The sequence below is a fragment of the Rhinopithecus roxellana genome, chromosome 16, assembly GCF_007565055.1.
Source record: "Rhinopithecus roxellana isolate Shanxi Qingling chromosome 16, ASM756505v1, whole genome shotgun sequence".
Lineage (NCBI taxonomy): Eukaryota > Metazoa > Chordata > Mammalia > Primates > Cercopithecidae > Rhinopithecus > Rhinopithecus roxellana.
In genome coordinates this window covers 68,551,218-68,577,810 of record NC_044564.1, presented here as the reverse complement: position 1 = coordinate 68,577,810, position 26,593 = coordinate 68,551,218, and the positions used below count along the sequence as shown (strand labels likewise).

Sequence of the window (26,593 nt, the reverse complement as noted above, 5' to 3'; positions counted from 1 at the left end):
GGCATTTAAGTACTTCTGATTCTTTAACCTGAAATACTCAGAATCAGCAGCAAAAAGCAATTATTGTGGAAGTAATACTTGTCTTCTTCCTCCTAGTTTTAAATAATTTTCATATAAATGATTCCAGAGAGTTATTCCATAATTGTCAGACTACGTAGCCAGTGGAAAAAAACTCAAAAGACGTATTCGTGCCTTGTAGGTGTATTTTTTTGTACCTGTACCTGTGTCTGTAAAACGATACAGGTGTCCCAGTTGTTAGATAGAAATTATCCTAACATCAAATATTCTACACAGTATGTTCTATGTGGAAGTTCAGATCATGTATCTTGGGGATTTATAGAGGGGTCAAATGTTCTTTTCAAATAGTTATGTTAAAATGAGTGTTAGAGAAACTTAAAATCTTATTTATTATTGAGTCTGGATTAATTGTCTCTTTTTGTAACAAAGCTTGTCCTCTTTGTAAACTTGTGTTACAAAGTAGTTAAGATTTTGTTTGAGCAAATCCATTTAGCAGGTGCACTACTGTATATTTGTTATGAAAAAAATATTTTTTAAACCTTAGAAAGATATCCTGCTGTTTTTAAGGTTTGTGTTGTGGCAATAACATGTTACATTGCAGACCTGTTTCGGCCAGGGCCACCTGTCCTTGATATCTGAAAGAGCTCAGTTTGCCTATTCTGGGTAGCATTTTGTCAGAAGACTGCTGGCTGGGCAGACTAGATTTGGATGTATTAGCTAGTCAGCCTAATAACCCTGTACAGACTGTATTGATTTTCTAGGAGAGAGTTTATGAACTAAATAAACTTGGGGTTGGTGTCTTAATAAACTGCTTCTCTCAGTCTGTCACATTTAGTTACGGAGCTGTGCAGTTTAGGGGGAAAAAAGGCTAATTCTGTTACAGATTGTTCACAGCAGGGTCTCCAAATTAGCCCTTTGTTTTGTAATGCCACCTTGCTTGGGCTCGCTTTGAGCACATTTCTCAGTTTTGCCCTAATGAGTTGCAACACTGATAATGTGGCTGATGATCTTTCATTGATTTCACTATCACTTGCTTGTCTGGTAATTGATCCGTTGCTGAGCCTCTAGTTAATTATATCGGCTTTGACATGGCCCTGTCCACGGGGAATTTCAAGTCTTGCAGAATAACAGTTTTAATAAAAGAGTCTATTACTGCAGGTGCTTGCTGCTGCATGCCAGTTGATTTTTGTGTTGTTAGTGTGTGTGTAGGGTTGTGAGTAGGATACCTGGGAAAGAAGAGGACTGCAGGACGGATAGAAAAAAGGGGTGGGGGCTAGAAAAAGAGGAAGAGGGCGTGAAGGAGGGGGGAAAGAGACAAGGAGAGGGCGAGTGAGAGGCAAGAGAGAACACACAGGCAAAAAAACACACAGGCAAAGTGATACAACAGAGCCTGAGTGGAAGGAGGAGGAAGCTTGCTATTGACATTGTCCTTAAGCCTCCCACAAATAACAGCCATTAGTGGGAAGGTCAGGAGCTGAGCAGGCAGCTTGACTGAGGCACTGAGTGCCACTTCAGAAATCAAGAGGCTAGCAAATTTTAGAGGGAGTTTAAGTGGGTAATAGCTAGCAGTAAAGGTACAGTCACTGTTGACAATTGACTTGTAGGGGCTTTTCCTGCCCTCCCCCCAGCAAGAATATTTTTATTGACCACAGGTGGACTTAATATATTTTAAGGCAACAATTCTTTGGGTTCTTGTTTGTTTCCGCTCAGATATTGAATTTGCTTCTTTTGAGACTTTTTTGTGCTTAATGGTGGTGAACTGGAGGGAAGTTTAACAGAAAAGCTTTCAGGAGATGTGGGTTCTAGAGGGGAAGGCACATTTGTGTCAACATAGTGTACGTTTTCTCATCTTTTCTCATTGTCCACTAATGACACAGAGCTGCCATTGAAGCTCTTTCCTGTTTCTTTTATTGTTTCAGAGAGTAAGGTTTATTGTTATTCTTGAGTTAAGAAGGAGCAAGGAGAGTGGTACATTTGTCCTCGATACTTGTAGGTGGTTGAAGATTAATGTTCTTACATTTTAAGTTTAGGAAGGATGGCTTTTTCCTGCTGACTACTTTTATGAGATGGCATGAATTTAGCTTTCTATTTTGAAGTTACTGTTTATGTACAGTGCGTTTTGTTCAGTGCTGCTTTTCAATAAATAAGGCAGACAAATACTATCTAATAAATAGGTGAATAGTTTTAAGACTTGTTTAATTAAAAATACGACATGTTATCAAGGGCGTATTTCATCAGGCAGGAAAACGTTATAGAATTTTCCACAGAGATCTTGAATAAAAAATGGAGTTTTTATATTCGCTACTTTTTGCCTGAAATGGGACAGGCTTTTTTTGTTTATCTTTTCTTTTCTTATGATTTGAAAGGATATTGCAGATGCTTCATCTAGGAACTTTAACAATGGTTTTTTTCTACTTTTGAGCTTTAAGAAAAGGTATACTTTTTTCCTTTGCCATTCAGTTTCTCATTAACATCCAGTTTAGTAATTAATAGCCTCAGGTACTAGATATTAAATAGTATATGTTTATATTTGGCAGATGTTTATTGTGCATCTTATATGTTATAAAAACTGCTAGGCTTATTTACTTACTCTTCAGAGTATAAGGTCACATCTCTATGTATGTTATTTCGGAGTTTCTATATGGTTATAAATAGCCCAGCACATACGATACGACTTTCAGGAGCTAACATTTAGACTATAACTGAGCCAACTTTACATTCTCTTACAGCTGAATATTTTACTTTCTTCAGTGTAATTAAAAAAATATTTACGTATCACAGTTTTACAAATGTTAAAGCAAAGACTTGTGTCAGATATTATGTGTCATATCGGAAAGCATTGTTGAGAAAAATTCCCGGGGAAGGGCCCTAGCTTCTCCTCGCCCTGTGCACCGTGATTGTGGTGCTGCCTGGAGTGTGCATAAGTGTGTATCTATCTGTATATCTGGAGAGGGGTTAGTGCAGGGTGTCATTTGGTGCCTGACAGTGGAACAGTGCAGTTGACTCTTAGCTCTGCTATCCAATGACATGCAGTGGCTGAGAGTTTGAAGCTGATGGTTGGGTCTCCAGTGCTGCCTGCACACCTGACAGGCAGCTGTTAAACTGAGCAAAGGCAAGCTTGGGGAGTCACAATCTATGCATAAATGATAGGGATATCTGTGCAGAAGGTGCGAAAGAAGCTCTGACCCCCTCCATCCCCCAAATCTCCCCCTTCCCAAATGAAATGCACAGTTCAGCCAGCTTCTTAACTACACTACACTCCTGCTACTGGCTGCCAAGAGGCTCAAAAAATCCACCTTCACTTTTCAGTCAGAAGAGGCAGAAGTGGATGTGAGAGAAAGAGAGACACAGAGAGACAGAGAGCCAAGGAGGGCAAGAGACTTGACTTTAAGAGACTCCTGTACTGACAACTCCATGCAGTTCGGAACCAGAGCGACTGCGGCTGAACCAGGGTTCATGGGGACATGGCAAAACGCTGATACTAACCTCTTATTCAGAATGTCCCAACAGGTAAGTTTCTTTCTTTCTTTCTTTCTTTTTTTTTTTTTTTTTAAAGAAACCTTGAATTGTTATGGGCACTTTTGTTTCTGGTGTTTTTCTTTCTAAATATTTTTTAAAATGTGGTCACTTCCTAGTTAGGCTCTGTTTTGTCATAACTGTGTTACTGGAATGTGCAGGGTTACTTCATGGTTTCCCTAAGGGCGTCTTAAAAGAAAAAGGGGAAAGGATACTGAAGTAAAAGAAAGCAGAGACATTTTTGAAAAGTTTCACAGTACAGCCTGGGTCAGGGGAAGACTTAATTTATTTCTTTGTTTTCTGTTAAGAATGAAAAAAGCCACCACCTAACAAATGTATCTTTCTATCAATATGAATCACTTCGTCCAAAGTGTCTGCTCTGTCGGAGTAGGTTCTGCACCTAAAAAACAATAATAAAATCTAGGGACCCCTCACAACAGCCCTACTGACTTCATGTGGCTGGAGGCACCTTCGTTCAGACCTGAGAAGAGAGAGGAGGCTGTGCAGGCTTGGCTGCCAGCGCCGAGGGTTGCTGGAGGAGTCGGCGTGCGTGGCGGGCTGTGCTGCTCGGTCCTTGCTCCTCGCTCCTCCGCTCCGCTCCTCCTCGCCAGCCAGCCCTCTGCGCCCGCCCTTGCGTTCCCTTCACCGGCTCCGGTCCGCCCGCCCGCCCGCCCGCCCGCTGGCGCACTCACTCGGGCGCAGCCTCGGCGTCTTCCCCAGAGCCGCTCCTCCGTCCCGGCCGCGCTGGAGGCGTTCGGCTTGCTGGCTCTGCTGGGAAAGCCGACGTGGTAGCGCGAGGCCATCGGTTACTGATAATTAATCACTGGAGCCGGCGGCTCGTACCATGCGCTCCGTGATACGCGCCCTGTGCGCCGGGCTTCTCTTGCACAATTGCTGGCTCCTTGGCTCCGCGGGGGAGCGAGGGTGAGAGGAAGCGAAGGGGACACAACCCAGAAACTTTCATCTTGGATTGTGCTCAAGTGAGGGAGGGAAGTTCCCTGGTGCCTCCCTCCTAGACACGTCTTGCTTTTCCAAAGCCTACACCAAACCCACACAAAGCAAGTTAGTGTGATATTATCCACACAGCACGAAAGTACTATTGACAAGTATACTTGGATTTTAAGTTGATGGTGGTTAAGAAATATTGTGCCACTGATGAGGAAAAAAATACTGCAACTGCTTTTTTTTTTTTTTTTTTTAAAAAAAACAAAACCCTTTGTACGAGTTCACGAAAATTAAATACTTTGACTTCGATATTTAAAGTTGTTGATAATTTAAAAAACCAATTTGTTAGGCTATAAACTGCTACAAGTTTAGAAATACATTTGCAAGAGATAATACCTACAACCAGGGTTTTGTAGCATTTAGCTAGAGAACAGTTTTAGCACACAATTCTAGATGGGATAAGTGCATTTGAATAAGGTGTATTTTGACATATCCTGTAGAGGGACCCTGATTACTGCTGATACAGTAAGCTGGGATTTAAATGCAATCAACATAAACCCAATAAGTAACTCTTCATGTGCAATTTCCCATTCTTTCAAGTGAAAAGTTCATTTCCACATAGAGATGCTCCTTGTCACTGCAGAGTGCTATGAGAGGTGTTTTCCGCGACGCATCCCTGCCTAGGTGGCTCTCTCATAGTTGGAATGCAGAATGTTTTCGCTAACCTTAGTACCAAATAACTTGTGCCTCACTTTTAAAATTAGATGTCACCTTCAGGGTTTTCCTTGAGTTAGTGGAGGCCGTGTGTGTGTGTGTGTGTGTGTGTGTGTGTGTGTGTGAAGGGAAGATTGGCTTAGGTCTCCCTCTAGCTAGAAAAGAGTTAATAAAACCAGATAGAGATAATGATCAATTGATAAATGGCTATTGAGCCACATAGATGGTGTTAGATTGCTTATTTGGCACTAGCCCATTTCCAAGTAGATTTGAATCTAAGGAGATTCTGTCATGGAAAACATTTTAGCTAAAAAACAAATAAAAGTAAATAATATAAATGATGGGTCAGAATTAGGAAAATTTATGATGTCTTTGATCCAGCTATCTGTGTGGATATTTTGTGTGTACCTGTGTGTGCATATTTGTGTAATTGTGAGCATCAGTGACTATATGGAGAGAATAGAAATGTAGGAAACTAATTTATGCTTAATTGATGCTATTAAAAGTATATACTATTATGCTATTTATGAAATAGAGTAGTACAACAAAGGGAGAGAAATCACAATTTTAAATATGTTTATTTTTTGGTTTTGATGTAGTTAGCAATCACTCCTACCCCCCCAACTCACCTTTTTCTGTCATGGTCACTAAATATTTGCTTCTTGTGCATTTTTGGAAAGCATGTAAGAGAGGATATGAGCTTACATGTTTTTTCTCTTCAAGATGACATTTTAGTTTGTATAAATATTACATAAACTTAGGTTCAAACTATGTAAGTGAAAGTATGTGTGCTGTTCATATTTAATGTTTGTTTTTCTTACCTATAATTCATCAGCAATGCTGATGTAGCCTGTGTGTGTGTGTGTGTGTGTGTGAGAGAGAGAGAGACTTACTGAAATTATATCTCTGATCTCTCTTGAAGCCAGCCATTTCAATGAATATTACTTTCAATATATACAGTTAAGCCAGCTTTTGTTACAGGTAAAAGTTTGTCGAATTTAATCAAATATGTAGAATTCTGTATATCTCATTTCTGAGGCATCATAAAGAGGTTTCTCTAGATTATGATTATTTTATTTCTAAGTAATATTTACTTAGCTTATGAAATGAATAAAATTTATTGGGTTATATTTCTTATAAAGTTTTCTTTAATAGTATAAAAACTAATATTTTCCTGATTATTTAGACATTCGAAAAGTCTGACTAGTGGGGCTGCTATAAAAGCTTTCAAAACTGAGTTACAGATAATTTACCACCAGTACTTAACTACAGAAAAACTTGTGGGAAATGTCTCATGAATACTGAAATTTAATAATCTGGTTTTGTGTGTTCTGTAAGTAAACTAGGAAATAAGGATACAAAAATCTGTCTTTTGTTTCATATGAACAAAGTTGGATCTGCTTAAATGTATATCTTTCATTCTGTCTAATAGTAACAAACATCATAGTCTGAAGCCAATTTAGATTTAGTGGCATTAAGTATGTGCCCCTAAAGTTCAAGTTAAGACTATTTGACTACAGTTTCCTGTGCCTGTACATTTTTTCTTCTATATTGAAGTATGATTTTCTCAAATTATTTCTATGTATATAGCTGAATATTTGAGAACCTTAAAGGGTATGACACTTGTGTAAAGGGAGTTCTTCTTTGGATCAGTTTGATCGGTGACAGGTGGAGAATGAACCTTATTTTGCCTAGTTTGGTTTCACAAGGTACTGTTAAAAGCAAAAAATAAGGCTTGCTTTTCGAAGTTTTTTTTTTTTAAATCACACTTGAGGCAATTTTTCTATTTGTATAAATATTCTGTGCATTTGCGAGAATAGTAAATAAAAATTCTTGTAGCTATCTCAAGGGATGTAATAGTCCAGTCTATTTAAGAATCTTTTCAGAAAGGAAACCATACAGGTAAATAGCTATAGCCCACATTTAATGTGTTACTAGAGACATTTACCTTTTGTTATTGGTGAGGTATATTTAACCTATTTCAAATAAAATGTAGATCCCTTAATAAGGTCTTTTTTCATACTTGAATGAAATACTAAGTTAGAATTATAAATGACTCTGTGCATCATTATGTAGTAATTTAGGATTCACCCGATGATGTAACAAAATTAACAACATAATTTCATTGTGAAACTGTGTCTTATTAAAGAACAACTGTCTGACATTCTCTTACAGTTGCTTTATTTAACTTCATGCAAATATTATTAGTAGTGACATTTTTCTATTGTGCATTAGATTCTCTCATTAGCATGATGTGTTAGTTATCACCAGAGAAATCATTTTCTAGATAGGTGAGGGGCAAACCAAGAAAGCTAAAAATTAAATCAACGATTTACATTAATACCAGAGCGTCTGCTCACCAGAGATATGACAGAGTAAAAGCAAACTTTCTTACTAATATAAAAATCTAGCACCTTTCAGAGAAATGATAAATAAAATATATTATAAGAAATGTATAATAACATTGCTAGAATCCATTTAAAAGAGTGCTCAATATGAATTTTCTTCAAGAATTTTTTTTTCTATTCATATAGGCCACCAATCTCAGTTTCTGGTATCAATATTTTTAAATGAAAATGGTTTTGTTTCTACCCCCAATTTTTTTGAGGATTTATTTGCTAGTCATTTAAAAGGCATATATATAGTATTACGAGTCAGACGCCTAATTGTACATTGTGGTTTGGGTCTTCTTTATAGTTCATACAACGCATTTTTATTCCAAACTCTGTCCCACTCAAATAGACATCCCTTTTTACATAGGATGTATATTCTTATTTAATCAAAGTCCTGAGTAAAGCAGTTGATAGTTAATGGTCTTTGAAAACGACTTTCATTGCCAGGCGTCATCCATCCCTAGCTTGCTTTCTGCAGTTTTCTCCCTTTTTACTCCCTTCCTTACAGTTAGTGTGTTTGGATGATCTTGTCTTACTGGAAAAGGCTTAAATTGACTAAACTTGTGGTGTTAATGCTGAAATAAATATTTATATTATATTAAGAGGCATACAGTTTTAGCCTGTTGAATTACTAGGCTACTACCTCCAATTTAGGCCCCTCTTAATTTGAGTGGTAATATGTTATATTTGAATTATAGACATATATTCAAATATAATTCTCAGTGTATTTTCTGATAACATAACACTAAAGTAGGAATATTTGGGTATTTGTATTTGTTAAGATACAAATTGTAGCATAGAGACAGGTGCTTGGTTTTGTCCTAAACTTTGAAGGTCTGTGGATAACATGCAGACGGAACATAAGAGATACTGTCTCATTTGTAATGCAGTGGGAAAGTAATAGTTTATGTATGTGGTATTCTATGTACATGTAAGCAGTGCAAATGAAGCATGCACAGACATTCTCAGATATGTATTTTGTATATGTTAAAAATCTGTGCACAAATTTGAAGTTTATTTTCAACATGATTCATTTAAATGAATTTGAACACAGTAGGTGATCATTTTGAAATTATTTAATTTTCTCACCTTTCTGTCATCTGCAAATAGGTCCATTATGTTTGTGTAATTTGTAAAGCCTTTTGCTAAGGTGAGCCAAGTAACCGCAGTTGAAAAATAAATCCCTTTAAGGTGCAGATATCTTATCTATAATTGTAGGTATTTTTTATAATTATATTTATGAGTGTATATTCACATTCACTGATAAATCCAATTATTCATGCATAGCTTTATGGAAATCTGATTAATGCAGTGACAGGACAGATTTGGGCTACCACAGCAGCACATCCTCCCACTCCCATGTCAGGGTTAAGAGCCGCGGCAAATCCTCCCTAACTAATTAGATGCTGAGTAAGGCATCTCTGAGAAGTTGGGGCTGAAGCGAATGGGTCACAACCAAGGCAGGATTGCAAGGACTCCAGTGATAGTGAAAGCATTCAAGTTTGCCAGGTCGTTGTGACACAGGGAGCTGATTCCAAAGGAACAGTCCGTTACAGATAGTGAGCTGGCGTCATCCACTTGAATGAAAAACACAAATTCTAGTGCCTCCCTCTCTCTACCTTGTATGCATTACACACACTCAAAGTTGCATTGGGTGTCTGCCGTTATCTATCTGCAAAGCTTTTGAGAGGATTTTCCTTATAAACGTGAATAGCTAATGATTCTGTGCAGCTTAAGAGGTATTTTCTGAACTTGGCACTCTAGATTAGCACATATATCAAAAGGAAAGAGGAAAAGAAATTGGAATTTGCTTTTACCTTGTGTCCATAATTTGAACCATGGTGTTTGAATCAATCTAGGAATTAACTCCTTTTTCCCCAAAGAGTGCTGCCAGAGAACTTTGTGGTGGTAGAAAAAAATAGAGTGAATCAGGTGGGTTGACTTTTTCAGTGAGAGAAATTTTCTGTGGGATTCCCTGCTTGTTATTGTCCAAAAAACATGGAATATAATGGTTCCAAGATTTCCTTTCACGTGAGGTTTGGAGCCTGATTTGTTATGCGTGTAGAAATAATTCACTATTTGAAAATCCTCTTGTACCTTTGGTGGTACGCTTTTGTGGTCTGTTTATGGTGCTGCTCAGTGACCACCCTTCTCCAGGCCTTGGTCAGAAGATTGTTTGGGGGTCCTAGGAAATGCTGGATCTCACTACTGTCTGCCAAAGCTCATGCCATTTTTTATTTCCAGAAAAGCAACTGGCTTCTACATATTGCTGGGTGATCTTCATCTACTGAAGGACCCCAGAGACAGGGAGAAAGGGAGTCAAAGACCCTTTCAAGAAACTCTGACATTTATTTTTAAGCTTTAGAGAAATAAAGGAAAAGAGACATAATTCAGGAACAACAGCCTTTATATCCTCATATAGAAACAAAACATTGGGTAATAGAGGGAATGTTTTCCTATAAGAAAAACTAGTAAAGATGTAGGAAAAATATGGTGAAAAAAATCTGCTAAGCAGCTCAAGGTCTAAGAAGTTTTAAAATGTGCAGATGACATCCCAGAAATGATGTCTGGGGCCATGACATCCAGGGTCTCCACATTTCCTCCTCATTGAGCCTGACCTGTACTGCCATCTTCCTCCCCAGGTTTAAAGAAAGTTTAACGAATAGGAAAAATAAAAGTATTGATTATTTTTTAATTTGTACATTCCCCTGTAGGAAGCCTCGCAGATTTCACAGTGTGCATTCAAACCCTCAGGTGAAAAATTTATGACTGGAGTTCATTTGGGTGAAGACAGTGTGCAGTGTCATTCTGTTCAAATGCTGTATGTAGCATTTCATGCCACAAAGTGCAGAGATCAGGAGAAGAGAGGAATCTCTATGTTTTCTTCATTCACAGAGCTTTCTTTAATGGAAATGCTTGTGGAAAAACAACACATTACTCAAACTGGCTAGTTTAGGAACCAAATTCTCAGCTTATTAATCATCATTCCAATTAAAAAAAAGAATTGATCCTTTAGCAACAAAATAATATCCTTTTGTTTTTCTTTAATTAAGCCCATCAGTTTTTCATTTCTCTCTGTAAAGAAAATGAAAATAATCTTGAACAGTAGGAAGTTACTCATTGAAACAACTGATTCTCTTGAGCATATCTGACGTCTTATTTACTCAATACTTTTGAAGTGTAATGTTATTTTGCTACTGTCTTTAGGGTTTATGTGTCATTGAGTGGTGTTGATTTATAAATCTCATTCCTATTTGGTTGGCAGAAATTTACTTAATGACCTAAATACAAGGTTATTCTGTTCCTATTTCCTTTCTCATAGAGGTAGTTTCTTTCTCACTTTATTCTCTTTTCTTCTCATCTCTCGTATTCTGAATTCCTCCTTACTTTCATTGGCCCTTTTTGCCCTAATAGAAGAGAATCAAAATGCACCTGAAACGTAGAAGTAATTGAATAAATACCCTTTTGCCAATACATCATTCTAGCAGAGGAATGAGAGAGAGGTGCCACCCTCAGGTGTGATCCTCTGTGAGTGCTGACAGGACTGTCCCGAGTGTTGCTGTAGAAGGGTTCTTTAAGTAAGGGCATGATAAAAACGTGTAACCAGGGGCCCCGGCTTATCATTCAGAGGTGCTGAAAGGCAGCTCAATTTGATCCTTAGCCTGTATAAGAAAGTACTTAAATGAAGAGAGATTTTGCTTTCCTTTTTTCTTCTTTTAAAAACGTAATTCTTGGATTTATTATTTTGTGCAGTTAGACTTCTACACGAGCTTATTTCCCTAGAAGAAGGAACAGATACCAAGGGCAGTGCAGTAGGTTGAAGGGATGACTCTTTCAGACAAACTGCAGCTAATAAGAGTTAACGGAAACATTTAAAAAAGGAATTGAAATGATGGTAGGACCAGTATTAATGGATGGTATTATGAAATTAAAATTTAAAGCATGCAGTATACATAACATATGAGGAGGATTCACTCCTGTTTTGTATTTAATAAATTTTAACCCATTGTCTCACAAGGCATAGAGATTGTTAAAATTGACAAGACTGAAACATCTTCTGTATGGGAAAGACACAGCTTTCAGTATTGTACCTGCTGTGCCTTTTTGAGACTGTCATGAATTTTTCAACTTTGTTAAGGTGTCTTTTAGTGGCTATTGGTTCTCTAGACAGTTGTTCAGAACTCACATTTTATGATCGGAGTGCCTGAACTGGATGTCTGAAAAGAAAGATAGCAGGTTAGTGAATGTTTTACATGGCAACAAATAATTGCTTTCAGCTGGCTTAACATAATAACAAAACTAATATTAAAATGAGAATCTCCATTAGAGGGATTTAATAATTTTTTTCCCTTTTCCATTAACATTTAAATCAAGAAGGATTTCATTGGTTTAAATCATTAGGGTGGCTATTTGGGACACCTGATCAGGCATAGATAAAGAAAGCTGCCCACTACTGTGCCCTCTGCCAGTGCTGGAGCTCAGTGGACATGGCTGGGATGTCACCTGCAAGATATGGGGTGTAATTATACACTGAGCATATTCATGAGAGTGTCTCTGAGTGAGAATGCTTGCAGACATTCTCTTTGTTGACCTCATGCCAGAACCTAACTTGAAGTCAGTGGGGTTAGCTGCTGTTTAATATTGCTTTTCTTTTATTCTTTCTTTTTTAGATATAAATATTAGAGTACCAGAAAGAACCAAAACCAAAGTCTGGCTGTAAACTTTGTGGAAGGACTTATTGTCTTGCTCTGGAAAGTACTAAAAATCCCATATTGCCACGTTATGGTAGTGCATTTATATGTAATGCGTAGACATGCAGAAAATGTATGCCTGTTCCATTGGTTGGCGGTGACAATTAGGTGATTTAATTCTATGTAGGTTGAGGATTTGCTAATGGCTGCCTCAGAGGCAATGAGTGTGTATGGATGGCTTTCCCCAAAGAGGCATTCCCCATCCTAAGAATCTTGTAATTATTCCTTATACTATGCTATATAGCCTTTTTTCTTTCTTGACTGTAGCTTTTTGGTGAAACTCAGTGTCATTCATTGGAAAATAGCACGATTGTTTCTTATTTTGTGAATAGCCATTTTCAACAAGTGGGAGACTACAGCTTACTTCAAATAAATAGAATTACACTAGGATAGAGACACCAGGATGATTCTCTCTGACTCAAATTTCAGACATCTCATAATTTCCCTTTCTAGCCACTTTTCTTTGTTCTCTTGGACAACTTTGGAAAGTAATCATGGGACTGAATAGAGCTTAAAATATGTTACCAGTCCTGTTATTACTAAGTATTGCTCATTGTGGAGAAGGGTTTTTTCATTTTCACTTTATTTTTGTCATTTATTATAATGTAAGTAGGAAGGGATAAAAAGAATTCAGAGTCCAACATCTGGGAGAGCTTGTTTCAGTAGCCAGCCGGGAAGCCAGAAAACTGGCCTCATACAGGTGAGATGTGTTATGGGAATACGGGCCTTTTGCATTTAATGAACCCCGCCTGCTTGTCAGCTTGGTTTTTTATGCACCATTGTTGTTCAAATAAGAAAAAGAGAGTGTTCACAGCCTGTGGTGAGATTAGAGTAATGAAAATGAAGTGTTAATCTGTTGATAGGAAGCACATCCCATATCCTGCATCCCGGGCCACATTCATGCGTGTATAATATATTCCAGGTTTTCTCATGACCAGAAAAGCTTGGATATTCATTATATTGAAAACATCCTTTTAGTAAAAGTGAGAAGTTGGTTGTTTTAACTTGTGTAAATAGTTATTTTAAATAATTTCTTCATAAACCAACTGCTGCTTGCCTTCTGAGTGTTCTGATAATCACTGTTCCTGTATGTGCCAGCAGTCCTGTACTTTTGATCTTTAAAATTTTTTTTTTACAACTGCAGAATGCCGAAATGAGCTTCAGTATAAGCCTACTTTGAGATATTCTTTTCTAGAAAGCAATGGTTAATAGAAGGAGTTAAGTGACAGTAATACTTTTCTCTCTATAAAACACAGATTAACTAAAACATCAATTATCTCACACTTTATTTTTCATCTTAAAACAATGAAGTACAAACAAAAATTTGTAAATTGTGAGTCTTCCAGAACTGCTTTACATATTTGCAGTCAGCTACTATGACGTGAACCTGAGGAGACTAGCTTAAAGCTTTGGTCATCATGGGAGGGAATTTTGTATTTCATAAAATTCCCTTTCTGAGATGGTATAAAAGGCAAATCAACATGAATGTAATGAAGTATATGCTTTTCCTAGAATGTGTGTTTTAATTTTTGTTTTTTTTTAAAATCATTTTACTCAGTAATTATTTCAGAAATTTCCATTTTTTTCCCCCTAAAGCTATACACTTATAAAAAGAAAGTTTAGTCTTGGATTACAACAAGGCATTTTAAAGAAAGGAATGTGAACACTGGTTCAGTGCCCTTTCTATGCAAGCCATCCTATAAGATCGTATCTTTAAGATGCATCCTAAGAAATGGTTTGAAGAAAAGTGTGAAAGGGATGGGGAGAGATAAATTAACAACTGTGTTCCAGGTGTCTATTTCTAATTGCTCAAATTTCAATCACAATGGAAATTAAGGAAAAATGTTTCCCATAAGAAATATACTGTCATTCAGGCCTAAGACTACCTTTATGGAGTTCATGTTTACGGTATTTTCTTTTTTTCTGTTCACCAAGGAGTTAAGGAATGCTACAGTATGATCATTATGATTTTGTGAACTGTTTACTTAAAGTTGTGCAAGTTGCTAAGAATCAAGAGAATTTGGGAATTAAAGTCCGATTGTGAAGTAAATTTGGCATATGTTCAGGGATTACATTCTTTAGGTAAAAATGGAAGAAAAATACTTCCTTTCGGAAGGAAACACCTTAAAAATAATCTTTCAAGCATGTGGTCCAATGATGAAACATAATGTAAAAACACTTTACCACAGTTGATCTAAATTAGTTGGCATATGACTGGTCATAGCCTACTTACTACAATTTACATGATATGTAAGCATTTCTGTATTGTGGTAATACATCAGAGATAGCCTGTTTTTAATATAGTTGGATGAAATGAAAAGGCCGTTTCTTCCCCCTGCTAAATAGGGTATTTTTAATTTGTTTTTAAAATCCATTAATAGGTAGAAATGCTGTGTCGCTGTGATTGACTGGGAATAATGAAATGTAAAAGATATTCTCCTTGCAATTGCTTTCATTAAAAAAAAGTAGATATAAAGAAGTGCATGGTGACTGTGTCATAGACATCTGCTTTTAGGTAATAACCATTAGTAAAGAAATATGCCATGACTTTTTGGGTCATTTGAACCCATAATAATGTCTCTTTAATGTAAGTATAAATGTCAGATGGTGGCATACATGTGGAGTCAGTAAAGATGAATATTTGCTGTGATAATATTCATGCATCTTAAATGTTGACTTTTAAAATTTACCTTGAAGACATGTCCTAGTTTCATATTACGGTACATTTTCACTTAAGTACATGATAGCTCTAGAAAGGAAGTGTGGAAGTGTTAACATGTGAAGGAACAAAATCTGAGTGATACTTTGACATGAGCATCTATTTTGGGCTTCAGAGAAATAGGTGGCTGATTGAAAACCAATGTAAAGATCGTTGAACCACTCTGTAAGGCTAGGTCATCAGTTCTGGATTTACTATTTTTAAAAATGTTTAATTATGAAAATGAGTTTCCTTTGGTTTGCACGAATGTTTCATTGAAGTGAAACTTGCTACCCATTGTCTTATATTCTGTAAACTTGTGAAATATGTATTTTTAAATCTCTGTTCTGAGAACATCCTCTTTTTTTTCCCCACAAACTCTAGAGTAGTATGACATTTTAAGGAGTGGGAGTTGCCTAAAAGGGCCATGTGGAGGTAACAAAAATTAAACAAGTACAGTGAGTCTAGTGGGGACTGTGGTGGGCCAGAAAGCTCATGTCTCGACCACAGTGAGGTAGCTGCTCCTTGTTTCCAGCCAATTGTTGCCAGGTGGGAATGTAGGCCCAGTTTGCCAGATCCACTGGTGCTGCTTTGTAATGATAAGCCAGAAATCCAGATTTTTATGTGAAATCTCCTGATTTTGAAATCTTGGCAACCTATTCAAATATTTTAAAAACTGTGTGGTCCAAACAAAACTCATCTGCAGGCTATATTCAGCCCTCTGGCTGCCAGATAGAAACCTCTGTTTTAGATAATATTTTAATGGACGAAGATAATAGTTTCATTGCATGTGATCATTCATCTTGGGAATTCCCCACTGGGATGAACTAAATTCTTCATTGTTTTCCTCTGTAATTAGAAAAAAAGTTTAGTAAATATATTTCTGGTGCTGATAGTTTTGATGTATAACTTTTCTCCTTATGACCCACATTTAAAGAAAAATCAACTGTGTGGGCAAAACAAAAAAATAGTCAAAAAAATTTAAATAAAAGTAGACGTGTAAGGATTTTAAAATAATAAAAGATTTCTGAATTCTGAAAATAATCTCATGATTTGTGTAAGTAATTGATGTAGATGAAAAGCTGAATTCAACTATAAAAAGCTTTTCATCTCACCTTAAAGCAGTAGATTCTTGGCCCTGAATCTTTGTGGGATTGCTATAATTTACCAAGCAATTGATTATGATGTCACAAGGAGGAGATGGACCACCAGGGGGAAAACTTCCCCCTACTAATTCCTGCAAGGCCAATATTTTATACCTGCTTCAAGAAAACATTATTTATATTGTATAAGATGAGGTTTAAAATGACTGTGTATATTTTTTGAAGGGGCTCTTTAAAAGAAATAATCTATTCATAGTTGAAATTCTCCAGGCAAATCAGATATCAACATTTTCAGCAGAACAGGTAATTAATTGGTTTGAATTTCAGATTGAAGGTCATCCTGTTATTGATTTTCGTGGGAAAAGGAAACAAGAACATCTTGTTAAAATGATCTGCACATGGGGCCTAGGTATATCTAGGCTCTTTCTAGGGTCTTGATGAACAGCATCACTGAACAGTGTCAGAAGCCAATCAGAAGGGAGCCCTTTCTGTTGTAAACATAGCAAGTTGTTGGTTTGTTTCCAAAACTGCAGAGAAGAACTGAACTGGAGAAAAGACCAGAGATTAACAGTTTGTGTTAGAGTAAGTCAGATATTTCAAATCAAGTGCTGGTGCAGCTTGTAAGGAAACATCTATAAATGTGTCAGAATGATGCTGGTATGCCATGTTCAAGAAGTTCAGCGTCAACACAGCTGTGACTTAATGTTTTCAGAAACCTTTCAACTGGGAATTAGATAAAGTATCTACTGGGTAGCACTGAAGTAAAAGAGCTAGCGAAGAATGGAGGATAAAAGAATATACCTCTTTAGATGGTGTTAATTTTTGTAAAATAACATTTGTGCTTTATCTTTGCTAGATAGTTTTATTGTTACATATGTTAGGTTATTTCAAAGCATTCATTTCTCTCGTCTGCCGTGTTTAAACTTTTTAAGAATGGTGTAATGTAAAGGTAACACAGATGAAGTGGGTGGCAGACATTCTGCCTTTCTAAAGTAAACTGAAATTAGTATTTTTTTGGTGGTTGGGGGGAGACAAGGTGTGGTTCTGTGGCCCAGACCGGAGCACAGTGGTAAGATCTGGGCTCATGGCTAGCCTCCACCTCTGCCGCCCAGGGGCAAGCAATCCCCTTACCTCAGTCTCCTGAGTACCTGGAATATAGATACACGCCACCATGCCTAGGTGATTTTTGTATTTTTTGTGTAGATAAGAGTTTTGACATATTGCCCAGGCTGGGCTCGAACTCCTGAGCTCAAGCGATCTGCCTACCTCGACCTCCCAAAGTGCTGGGATTAGAAGCAGGAGGGCACCACGCCCAGCCAAAACTGAGTAAGTATTTTAATTTTAGCTGCACTAACTAGGTTGGAAACTTAATACAGTTTATTCTTATGGTTCAAAGTAAAATTCTTGATAAAAAAAAAAAAGGGTCGTGGGGGAAGTCTTCCATTCTAAATACCCCGGAGCTGTTAGTGCAGTTATTTCTAAGTTGACATACTTTTGTATAGGCATGACAGTGGCACCAGCCATCTACATTAAGCCTTAACATTCCACAGAGCCATTTCAAGTTTATTATGAGCTTCAAAGCCTGCACATCCCTAAGAGAATATCAAGTTTAAGCATGTCACTTTGCCATAGTCACAGTTAACTTTCTTGAAAAAAAAAAGTGCCTTTTCCTAGGCTGGTTTTCTACAGATTATCCTTGAAAATTTCCCAGTTCAGTACAGTCATTTTTCTTACCCACTGTTTCTGTGCCCTTGAGTTCTGTAGATTTATCCTGTTGGCGATGGTTGGAAACTACCTCCAAATTAAAGTAGTATCGGTCACAGTTTGTTTAAAGGTCTATGACTGTTAATATCCCTTTGCAGCTTTATTCCTAGAGCTCAAGACATTGATCCCATTTTACCCATTTCCACTTGGATTTCCATTGCAGTCCTTAAAAAAATGTAGCTGGGGAGAAAAGGAACATGTAAAACATGTGAAATTGCTAATGCTGTCCTAGTACATGAGAATTTCCCGCCATGGAATCTCCATGGGGAAGACCATGGGCCTGCTCAGTCTGATCTTAGGTACACTGCTTCTCTTCTTAGGGAAAGGAATTCCCTATTTCCTGAATGTGAAACGCCTACCCTTTTGGAGCCTCCTAGTCTTTAGTTCCTACCTCAGTTAATAAACCATCCCTGTCTATGCCTTGCATCTCAGAGATGGAATTTGACGGACTAGTCAGCATTGCAAAGGTCACCCTAAAGCTATTGGCAGAATACACTGCCCTTTGTTGCTCAGTGATGATAATGCTACTGTAGCAGTTAACTGGATGTATTAGACTGAGCTACTTTTCCAGAATACCAAATTATCTATTTATTTCTTTTAAACACCTGATAAAATGCCCATTCACAAGCTGTCTCAAGTGTATTTTCAAAAGGGATCTTAATTTTAAGGGATCACTTAATAGTGAAATATCACTGCTTTGGCCTCAGAAGAGATAGTCTGTGCAGTATGTGTGTCCGTTGTGTTGCTTTGCTGCCATGAAAATACTTCTAAAATTTATACTCATCTTTTAGTGTTTCTGTTGTCTGAAACTAATCATGTTCCAACAAGTTTGAAAATGCAAGGTGTTCAAAAACAGTTTTATTTACATTTTGTCTTCTGTTAGTGCAATAGTACTCTAAGATGTTATGAATTGCTTTGTTTTTGGAAAAAATCTTATAAAACTTCGTTTCCTTTCCCATTATTTCCCACAACTATAAAATGTGGAAATAACATTTTTGGCTTTAGGTTATAACTTTACACGTAGTGTAAAAATGGATTTCACCATCTTTTTATATCTTTAAATCTGCTCACAATTTGCTTACTGAAATTATATTCAGTATTTATTACTGCTTAAATTATATTCAGAATTATAGAAGAACAATTAACAAGTGATCATGCTACTTGAAGCAGGGGAGCTATACTTGAAATACTTTTGTGTTTTGCGTGTGTAAACTGATTTTGTGACACCGCAGTGCAGCCTTGATATAATTTTTTGTACACAGGTAACATTTTTGTCTTGGTTCTCACCTAAATAAAACTGACTAATGATCCAAAGTGCTAAGGTGTTTGTGACTTCCACTAGTTATTTTCACTTATGGATGTATTTTGTACTAATTACACTCCTAAATGATTTGCCACATGCTCTTCTATCCTGTAGTTGTGTTTTGTCTTAATCAGATTGGGTGAGCAATTAGGGATTTAAAATCACTACTTCTTTGGTCTCAAAATGAGTAAGTGAAGACTCAGATAAATACCTTTAGTTTACCTTTTAGTATTTTTGAATAAAGCAGACTCTGTCCTGCCTTCCTTTCATGGATGAATTCATTATTTCTTACTGAGCTAGACAAGCGCATCTAAAGTAGAATATATTCCTTTTCTCCAGAATAATAGAATGAAATCAGTGATCAAGTAATTTTTCATTTCAGCAATCAATGGAAACAAAACAAAATGAGTTAGGATAGAATAGTTTGCATTAAGCTCAGACATCGAACAATATTTGAAAACAAAGTATCACTATAGTTTTGTGCTGTAGGTTTTTCCTGACCTAAGTGATTGTTGAAAGGACTTTCACTAACTCAGAGGTATATTTATCTTAGAACAATAATCACTTCATTCTGTTCTCTTTTTTTCCTAGTTGCCCCATTCTCCAGACCTTTCAAAAACTTTTTAAGTGGATGTAAATTCCGTTTTAATTAGAGCAGTGCAGTCTAATACTGCAACTAGCCAGGAATGGAAGAAACATGCTGGAAGTTAATACAACCCAAATCAACCATAGCCAGATAATTCCCCTGATCTTTGTAACAACCCCCCTTCCCACCTCCACAATTAAATTACCTGTTGTTCTGTAGTTTCAACAAGACATTTAAGGTTCATTTAAAAAAATGATCATCCTTTACAGGATTCTTTGCTCTTGCGTTTCTCTTTCTTTCTTCCCCTTGCCACACAGCTGTCACTGGTATAGGAGAAAGATTGGGGGGAGGGGAGGAGGAGGAAGCCCTGCTCAAATCGTGTCACGTAGCACTAATTCATCTGCTCTCATTAGAGGGAGCGAGGGACAGCAGTGATGGCCAAGAGCTGCACTCCACACATGACACGCGAACAGTTTGGGGAATAGAAAATTGCTTTCTCAGGAAGCCCAGCCAATTAAGGACTTGACCATATTGAATGTCAAGTGTTAATTTAGGTTTTTCTTCATTTTCCCAGTAGTAATGCGGGTCCTGTGATGAGCAAATACATGTCAAGTAAAAGTTGATTGCATGAAGGACCCGGGTATTATATGTCACTGACAAGTCACAAATGTACTGAAGTCTTTTAACCCCTTAGGTGAGTTGGGAGGGGGAGGGGAGAATGGGATTAATGGTACCATAATGATAAGAATAGATAGTTTATGTAGGGGTAGCTTGAATGGGACAGACAGGAATGGTAATTCATGCAAAAACTTGGGGATAGGAAAAATCCTACTCTGAGGGCATAAATAGAGACCCTTGAAAAGCACACGTGCATATATATAAAATTCCCATTGCAAACACACTGCTCAGAATGTATATTCAGTCTCCTCAGATTTTATGAAAAAGGAAAATAGTGTACTCTATGGTCATGAACCAGGAAATTCCTTATTAATTATCTCATTTGAAAGAAAGATAACATTCATTAAATAATCACACTGTTTTGGATATTTTAGCCCTTTGACTCAATGCCACTATAATGTTTCTGGCTATTTACCTGTAATTTCAGTCTCTAATATTTATTTTCTTTTTTTTTTTTTGAGACGGAGTCTTGCTGTGTTGCCCAGGCTGGAGTGCGGTGGCCGGATCTTGGCTCACTGCAAGCTCCGTCTCCCGGGTTCACGCCATTCTCCTGCCTCAGCCTCCCCAGTAGCTGGGACTACAGGCGCCCGCCACCTCGCCCGGCTAGTTTTTTTGTATTTTTTAGTAGAGACGGGGTTTCACCGTGTTCGCCAGGATGGTCTCGATCTCCTGACCTCGTGATCCGCCCGTCTCAGCCTCCCAAAGTGCTGGGATTACAGGCTTGAGCCACCGCGCCCGGCCTCTAATAATTTATTTTCAAAATGGACTCAGTGTGATGCATGTCATTGGAAAGATGCAAAACGTTAAGACTGAAAGAATGTTTGTTTTCTGTCTTGAGTATCTTTGTAAGGTGTTGTTTAACCAATAGAAACTGGTGGAAGGTCCATCATTGTCATTCATTTCTTTTTGTGCCCAGGTGTAGGAGGGAAGAGATTCAAGCTTCAGCAAGTGAAGTAACTTTTTTTTTTTTTAAACTAAAGGTTGAACGTTGCCCGTCATGTTTAGCATCTCATTTCCATTCATCAGCATTCATTTACATATGAATGTCTTGAAAATAAGAGAATGTCTGTTTCTGTTGCAATTGTACATGTAGCAAATAAAAATGCCCTCAGTTTACAATACTGCTATGTGTAGTCTGGGCAGTCTTAAACTTAGAAGTTATTCAAAATTGGGCCTTTTTTCCCTTTTTACCTATAACCACTTTTCCCCTTCATATCTTTGAAGGCGTAATCTTAATTAAAACACTTTCTTGAAATGTACTCTCTTCTATTTATTCCAAAATTTTAACGCATTTGCCTTTGTATGTTGACAATGCTTACACTTTGAAAATTTAAGTCTGACAATACTTTAATTTTGGCAACAAAACTTACTAATGTAGTCTGTCTCTCCCACAGGTTAGAAACTGTGCAATCATTATATTAAAAGTTAACTAAATTTTGTTAAGGAATAATTAGGAAACAATTCCAAGAATTTGATGTTTAATAAAATCGGTTTTTCTTGAGAAAGAAATAGTCCCTCTAATGAGGCTCCTAAATGCTGGGCTGGAATCTGAGTTCTTTAACATCTCTCCTCCCTGTCTCAAAACTAACCAAACAAAATCTGCTTAACTCCCTCTTCCCTTCCTATTTTGATAAGCTCTGTGGAACTGTGGTGGCATTGCAAGTGTACTGTTTAATTAAAATCCAGTTGTCAGCAGGCTCTCTTCCGCTGGGTGTGCTGAGAGACTTAAGTAAGTTTCCATAAAGTAAATTCTGACGATGGCAGCTTGGGTTGCTGATTCAAGTTATTCCTTCTCTTCTGTGTCACTTTTGACGGATGGTACCTAATGCAATCAACCACAGGCCGAGAAAGCCTTTTCTTTGGTTGCTTTAGTAAGTGGACCAGGAGTTCCCCTCCTCCCTTCATCTCCCCTTCAGTGGCTTGCTCATTCCTTGCTGCCACCCCCACCAACACTTGAGCCCAAATAGGAAAGCGGAAAGAACAGCAGAACTACCTAGGACTGGCTGACAGGCTTTCCCTAAACCTCCATTTCCCAGTGGTGAAGCCGAAGCTGCCTCCCTTTGCGTGCGTTTTTGATAAATTTAAGAAGTCAAATCGCTGACACAGATAGATAATCCAAGTGTATAGGGTGAAGAGTTATAAATTAACACATTATTCCCTCTTAATGTGAAATACTTGAGAATGCATTTTCTCGGTCCCCTGACATCTACCCAGTGAGGGCTCGCATTGTGCTTTTCAAGTGGCATTGATTTGTTAAAGCGCTGAATTAGCATCTCAGGCCAGCTGCCTGATCCACTGTTTTGTTGTGGGGCTCCAGCTCCTCCTCTCTGCCAGCAATCCCTTTTTTCCTTCGGTCTTCCTTTTCTTTTTCTCTCCCTTTCCCTACTAACTCTTTCTCTGCTTCTTTCCATTTTGCTCCTCCCCATCTCATTCTTATTTCTTTTTCTCTCTCACCCCGCCCTTCCTGTGGCTTGCTTTTCTCTCAATCTGGTTTTCCTTCCGTACCATCTCTTTGCTTTTCCTTCCTTCTCTCTTTTGTCCATACACATCTTGTCCTTTCTCATCTCTTTGCTTCTGAGGTTTTCCCTTACTCAGGGTTAGAGTATGTTAACTGCCTTTGCTTGCATGTGCATCCTGTATGTGTGTGTTGAGGAGGCGTGCAGAGAAGAATAAATTAACATATGCCTGTTTGCACGTGGATGTCCTGTTTTTAGAAGTTGATGAGAAAAATCTCACCTATTTTGCTTTCTAGAAATTAAAAGGTAACTTACAGAACTTTAAAACTCATATTTCTTTTCTTTTCTTTTTTTTTTTGAGACGGAGTCTCGCTCTGTCGCCGGGGCTGGAGTGCAGTGGCCGGATCTCAGCTCACTGCAAGCTCCGCCTGCCGGGTTTACGCCATTCTCCTGCCTCAGCCTCCCGAGTAGCTGGGACTACAGGCGCCCGCCACCTCGCCTGGCTTGTTTTTTGTATTTTTTAGTAGAGACGGGGTTTCACCGTGTTAGCCAGGATGGTCTCGATCTCCCGACCTCGTGATCTGCCCGTCTCGGCCTCCCAAAGTGCTGGGATTACAGGCTTGAGCCACCGCGCCCAGCTAAAACTCATATTTCTAAATGCCATTTGACACAGTGAAGTTTTCTTTTGGCTCAGGGAAAATGGAAATCACTGCTGGTTATCACAGATTTGATCTACTCACATTGTACCCACCAAAATAAATTAACACTTATACAGAACTTTGGGGTTTTTTTGCAACTTTTTGAATTTCAGTGAACTTAACTGATAGGACGTTTTTTCATTAGCAGGTTCTGTATTGTTCTGATTCCACTTATTTGTCCTGGTACAATTTCATATAAAATAGTTTTCACTGTTGTATTTGTAGCATGGTCTGATTTCCTAATATGTGATGCATCACTATACCATAGTAGTGAATACTTAGATTATAAAATTACTTGGGCCAGGCATGGTGGCTCACACCTGTAATCCTAGCACTTTGGGAGGCTGAGATAAGCGGATCACCTGAGGTCAGGGGTTCGAGACTAGCCTGGCCAACATGGCAAAACCCTGTCTCTCCTAAAAATGCAAAAATTAGCCGGGTGTGGTAGCACATGCCTGTAGTCCCAGCTACTTGGGAGGCTGAGGCAGGAGAATTGCTTGAACCCGGGAGGTGGAGGTTGCAGTGAGCTGAAACCACGCCACTGCACTCCAGCCTGGGCAACAGAGTGAGACTCTATCTCAATAATAATAATAATAATAACAACAACAACAACAACTTGGCAACTTGTTTAGAAATAAAATGAGATTGCTTATCCTTCTTTTAGTGATGTATCCCAAAGTTGCAGAGGTCTTCAGAGGAGATGTATTACCATGGAGAGGGTTACATGTACTGCAGATGCAACTTCACAGACCTCTTTTCATAGGCCCCGGTTCATCCTTTGAATATTGGCCCAAGATACTTTGGTGTCACTGTGTTGATTAACTTGATATAAGAAGAAAAGTGTATCTGTTTGGACTAAAATAGAAATTCACCTCTGTAATTTTAATCTCATGGCATCACTTGATTCTTCCTTCAGTTTTGCTGGGTTTCACTCTAATAACTTCACACTAGTAACATCAAAGTTGGAATTTGAATATGCACATTGATAATAAATCAGATTACTTGAAAAAAATCAAATGTCTATTGCTGTATTTTATATAGATTAAACCGACAATTTGGTTTCAGCATTTACATTTTGAAATGGAAATGTTTCACATAGGTTTTGGTAACCTTTGCTTTGAGTTGGATTGATTCTCCCCTCCCCCCAGTCAAGTATAATTCCTTTTTTTTAAAAAATTAATTGCTGTCCTTCTCTCATGAATTAGCATGGCTTGGCTAAGGTGAAGGGATTAGAATGACTTTTCAAGGCATGATAATGTCTGTTTAAAGGAAAGAAAAAGAAAAAAGTCTTTTAACTGGGGCTTAAGACTAATTCCAGCTACTAAGGAGACAAAAATTACTCTAAAGAAGACAATTTGGTTTTATTTTATATGTGCATGTTAACTTGCTTTGAGATCATCATTTTGTATTTTAGGGTATTCTCTTAGATGAAGTAAGATGTTCTTCATTTGTTACTGAAAGGGGACATGGCCTCACTCCAGGAGATTAAAGCTGGAACACCTTCTGCCTTCTGTAGGGATAATCACAGCTCACCTGGCTGTAGCTCAAGGTCGGGGCAAAAAGAGGGGACTTTGTGCTTTTTAGAATTGCCTATGACTACAATAGAGAGGAAGAATAATAAAACAATTGGACAAGATTGAAAGTGAATGTGCATCGTATGAAAATAGTTAATAAGATGAATGATCAGAAAAAGAAAATCTGGAATGCGTCCTTTAGTGTTAGGAGAATTGGTGGTAGAAGGAAAAAGGGATATTTTGGAGTGCGAAACTATGACCTCTGTTAACTTGCAAAAATTAATACTGTTGTGATTGGTTGTAAGTTACAGGGCTACATGAGAACAGTTTTAAAATTAATAAAAACATTTGTAAACGTTTAGTATGATTTTAATTTTTCATTTGGTATACATACTTTTAAAAATAGTTCCTTGTCAGTTATGTTGCTTGGAAGACAGAACTCTCTGCACAAGCAATAAGTCAATAAATCCAGTTTTTTGATCTAGTATTGTTGCTTGTTTGTTTTGTAATAATACCTTAGCATGTAAATAAAAATGGTTAAGTATAGGTGTTTTAGAATTCAGTCCCTTTGAATTTTTCTCTAAACTTCTCTGGAGAAATCAGAATTGTTTTTGGCTTTGTGTTTTGTAAATCTAAATTGAATGTCACTTAAATGTGAAAGAACTGGCACCTTTGATAAGTAGTCCCCATACCGAATCACTTTGTCAGTAATCATAACATAATTATCAATGCAAATGTAAAGTTTGTTTATTAAGAAGTCCAAAACAAACGAAGGAGGGAAAAAAAAAAAAAAAAACCCAAGCCACACTATTTTACAACTCGAGGAAAAAGCATCCCTACATTTAAACAGAAGACTTTCAATAGTAGCAGTAATAATAAGAAAGAACCTTTGGCGTCTGCCCAAGAGCCTGTTGAGAGGGAGCAGCAAATGGCCTGCGCGGTGTGTGGCTCTGCAGAAGTTCCAGGGTGACACATGCCTCACAAGCTGGTCACAATGCAAGGGGTCAGGGGTCATGTTCAAGAGCAGGGTGTTGCTGGATAAGGCTGAGGAAGCAGAGGTGGCCCCTCTGTGCTCAGTGTGTGGGTCTGTGTACTCCTTTCCCGTCAAAGCTGGCCCAGCGCGGCCAAAAAAGCGGTTCCTTGGCAGGGTTTAATGGCAGGATGATGTAGTCTGTTGTGACTAGTGCATTCCTTTCAGGTTAAACTAGGGAAATGGCATTGTGTTAAAATTCCAAGTCGCATGAATGTTTTATTGCCACAGTGCATTTAGCCCTCCGGGGGAGTGTGTGTGGCGGCTGGTGGGGGTGGGGGTGGGGGTGACTTAGAGGCTCAGGAACTATCAGAAGAACACTTCCCTTGGAAAATTTTACCCACTAGCATGAAGCTGATTTGCTGTGATGGTCACTTAGAAGGGTTTCGCTTTTTCCTAAACTGTGGCTGTTTAAAGTCTTGGAGT

At 37.9% G+C, this 26,593-nt stretch overlaps 1 protein-coding gene and 1 long non-coding RNA gene across 2 annotated transcripts in view; one reads left to right on the top strand and one right to left on the bottom strand.

Moving 5' to 3' along the window:
- The window catches only part of BNC2 (basonuclin 2), a 449,350-nt gene that overhangs the window by 135,647 nt on the left and 287,110 nt on the right, over positions 1-26,593 (top strand). The window contains exon 3 of the mRNA XM_010355023.2: positions 3,328-3,528. Within this exon, the coding sequence (XP_010353325.1) occupies positions 3,328-3,528 (201 nt within the window). The remainder of the gene's footprint in view (positions 1-3,327; positions 3,529-26,593) is intronic.
- LOC115894018 lies at positions 3,803-4,519 on the bottom strand. Its single transcript, XR_004054075.1, has 3 exons — positions 4,378-4,519; positions 4,227-4,302; positions 3,803-4,015 (listed from the first exon to the last, which is right to left on the bottom strand). It is a non-coding gene; the product is annotated as an uncharacterized LOC115894018 (long non-coding RNA).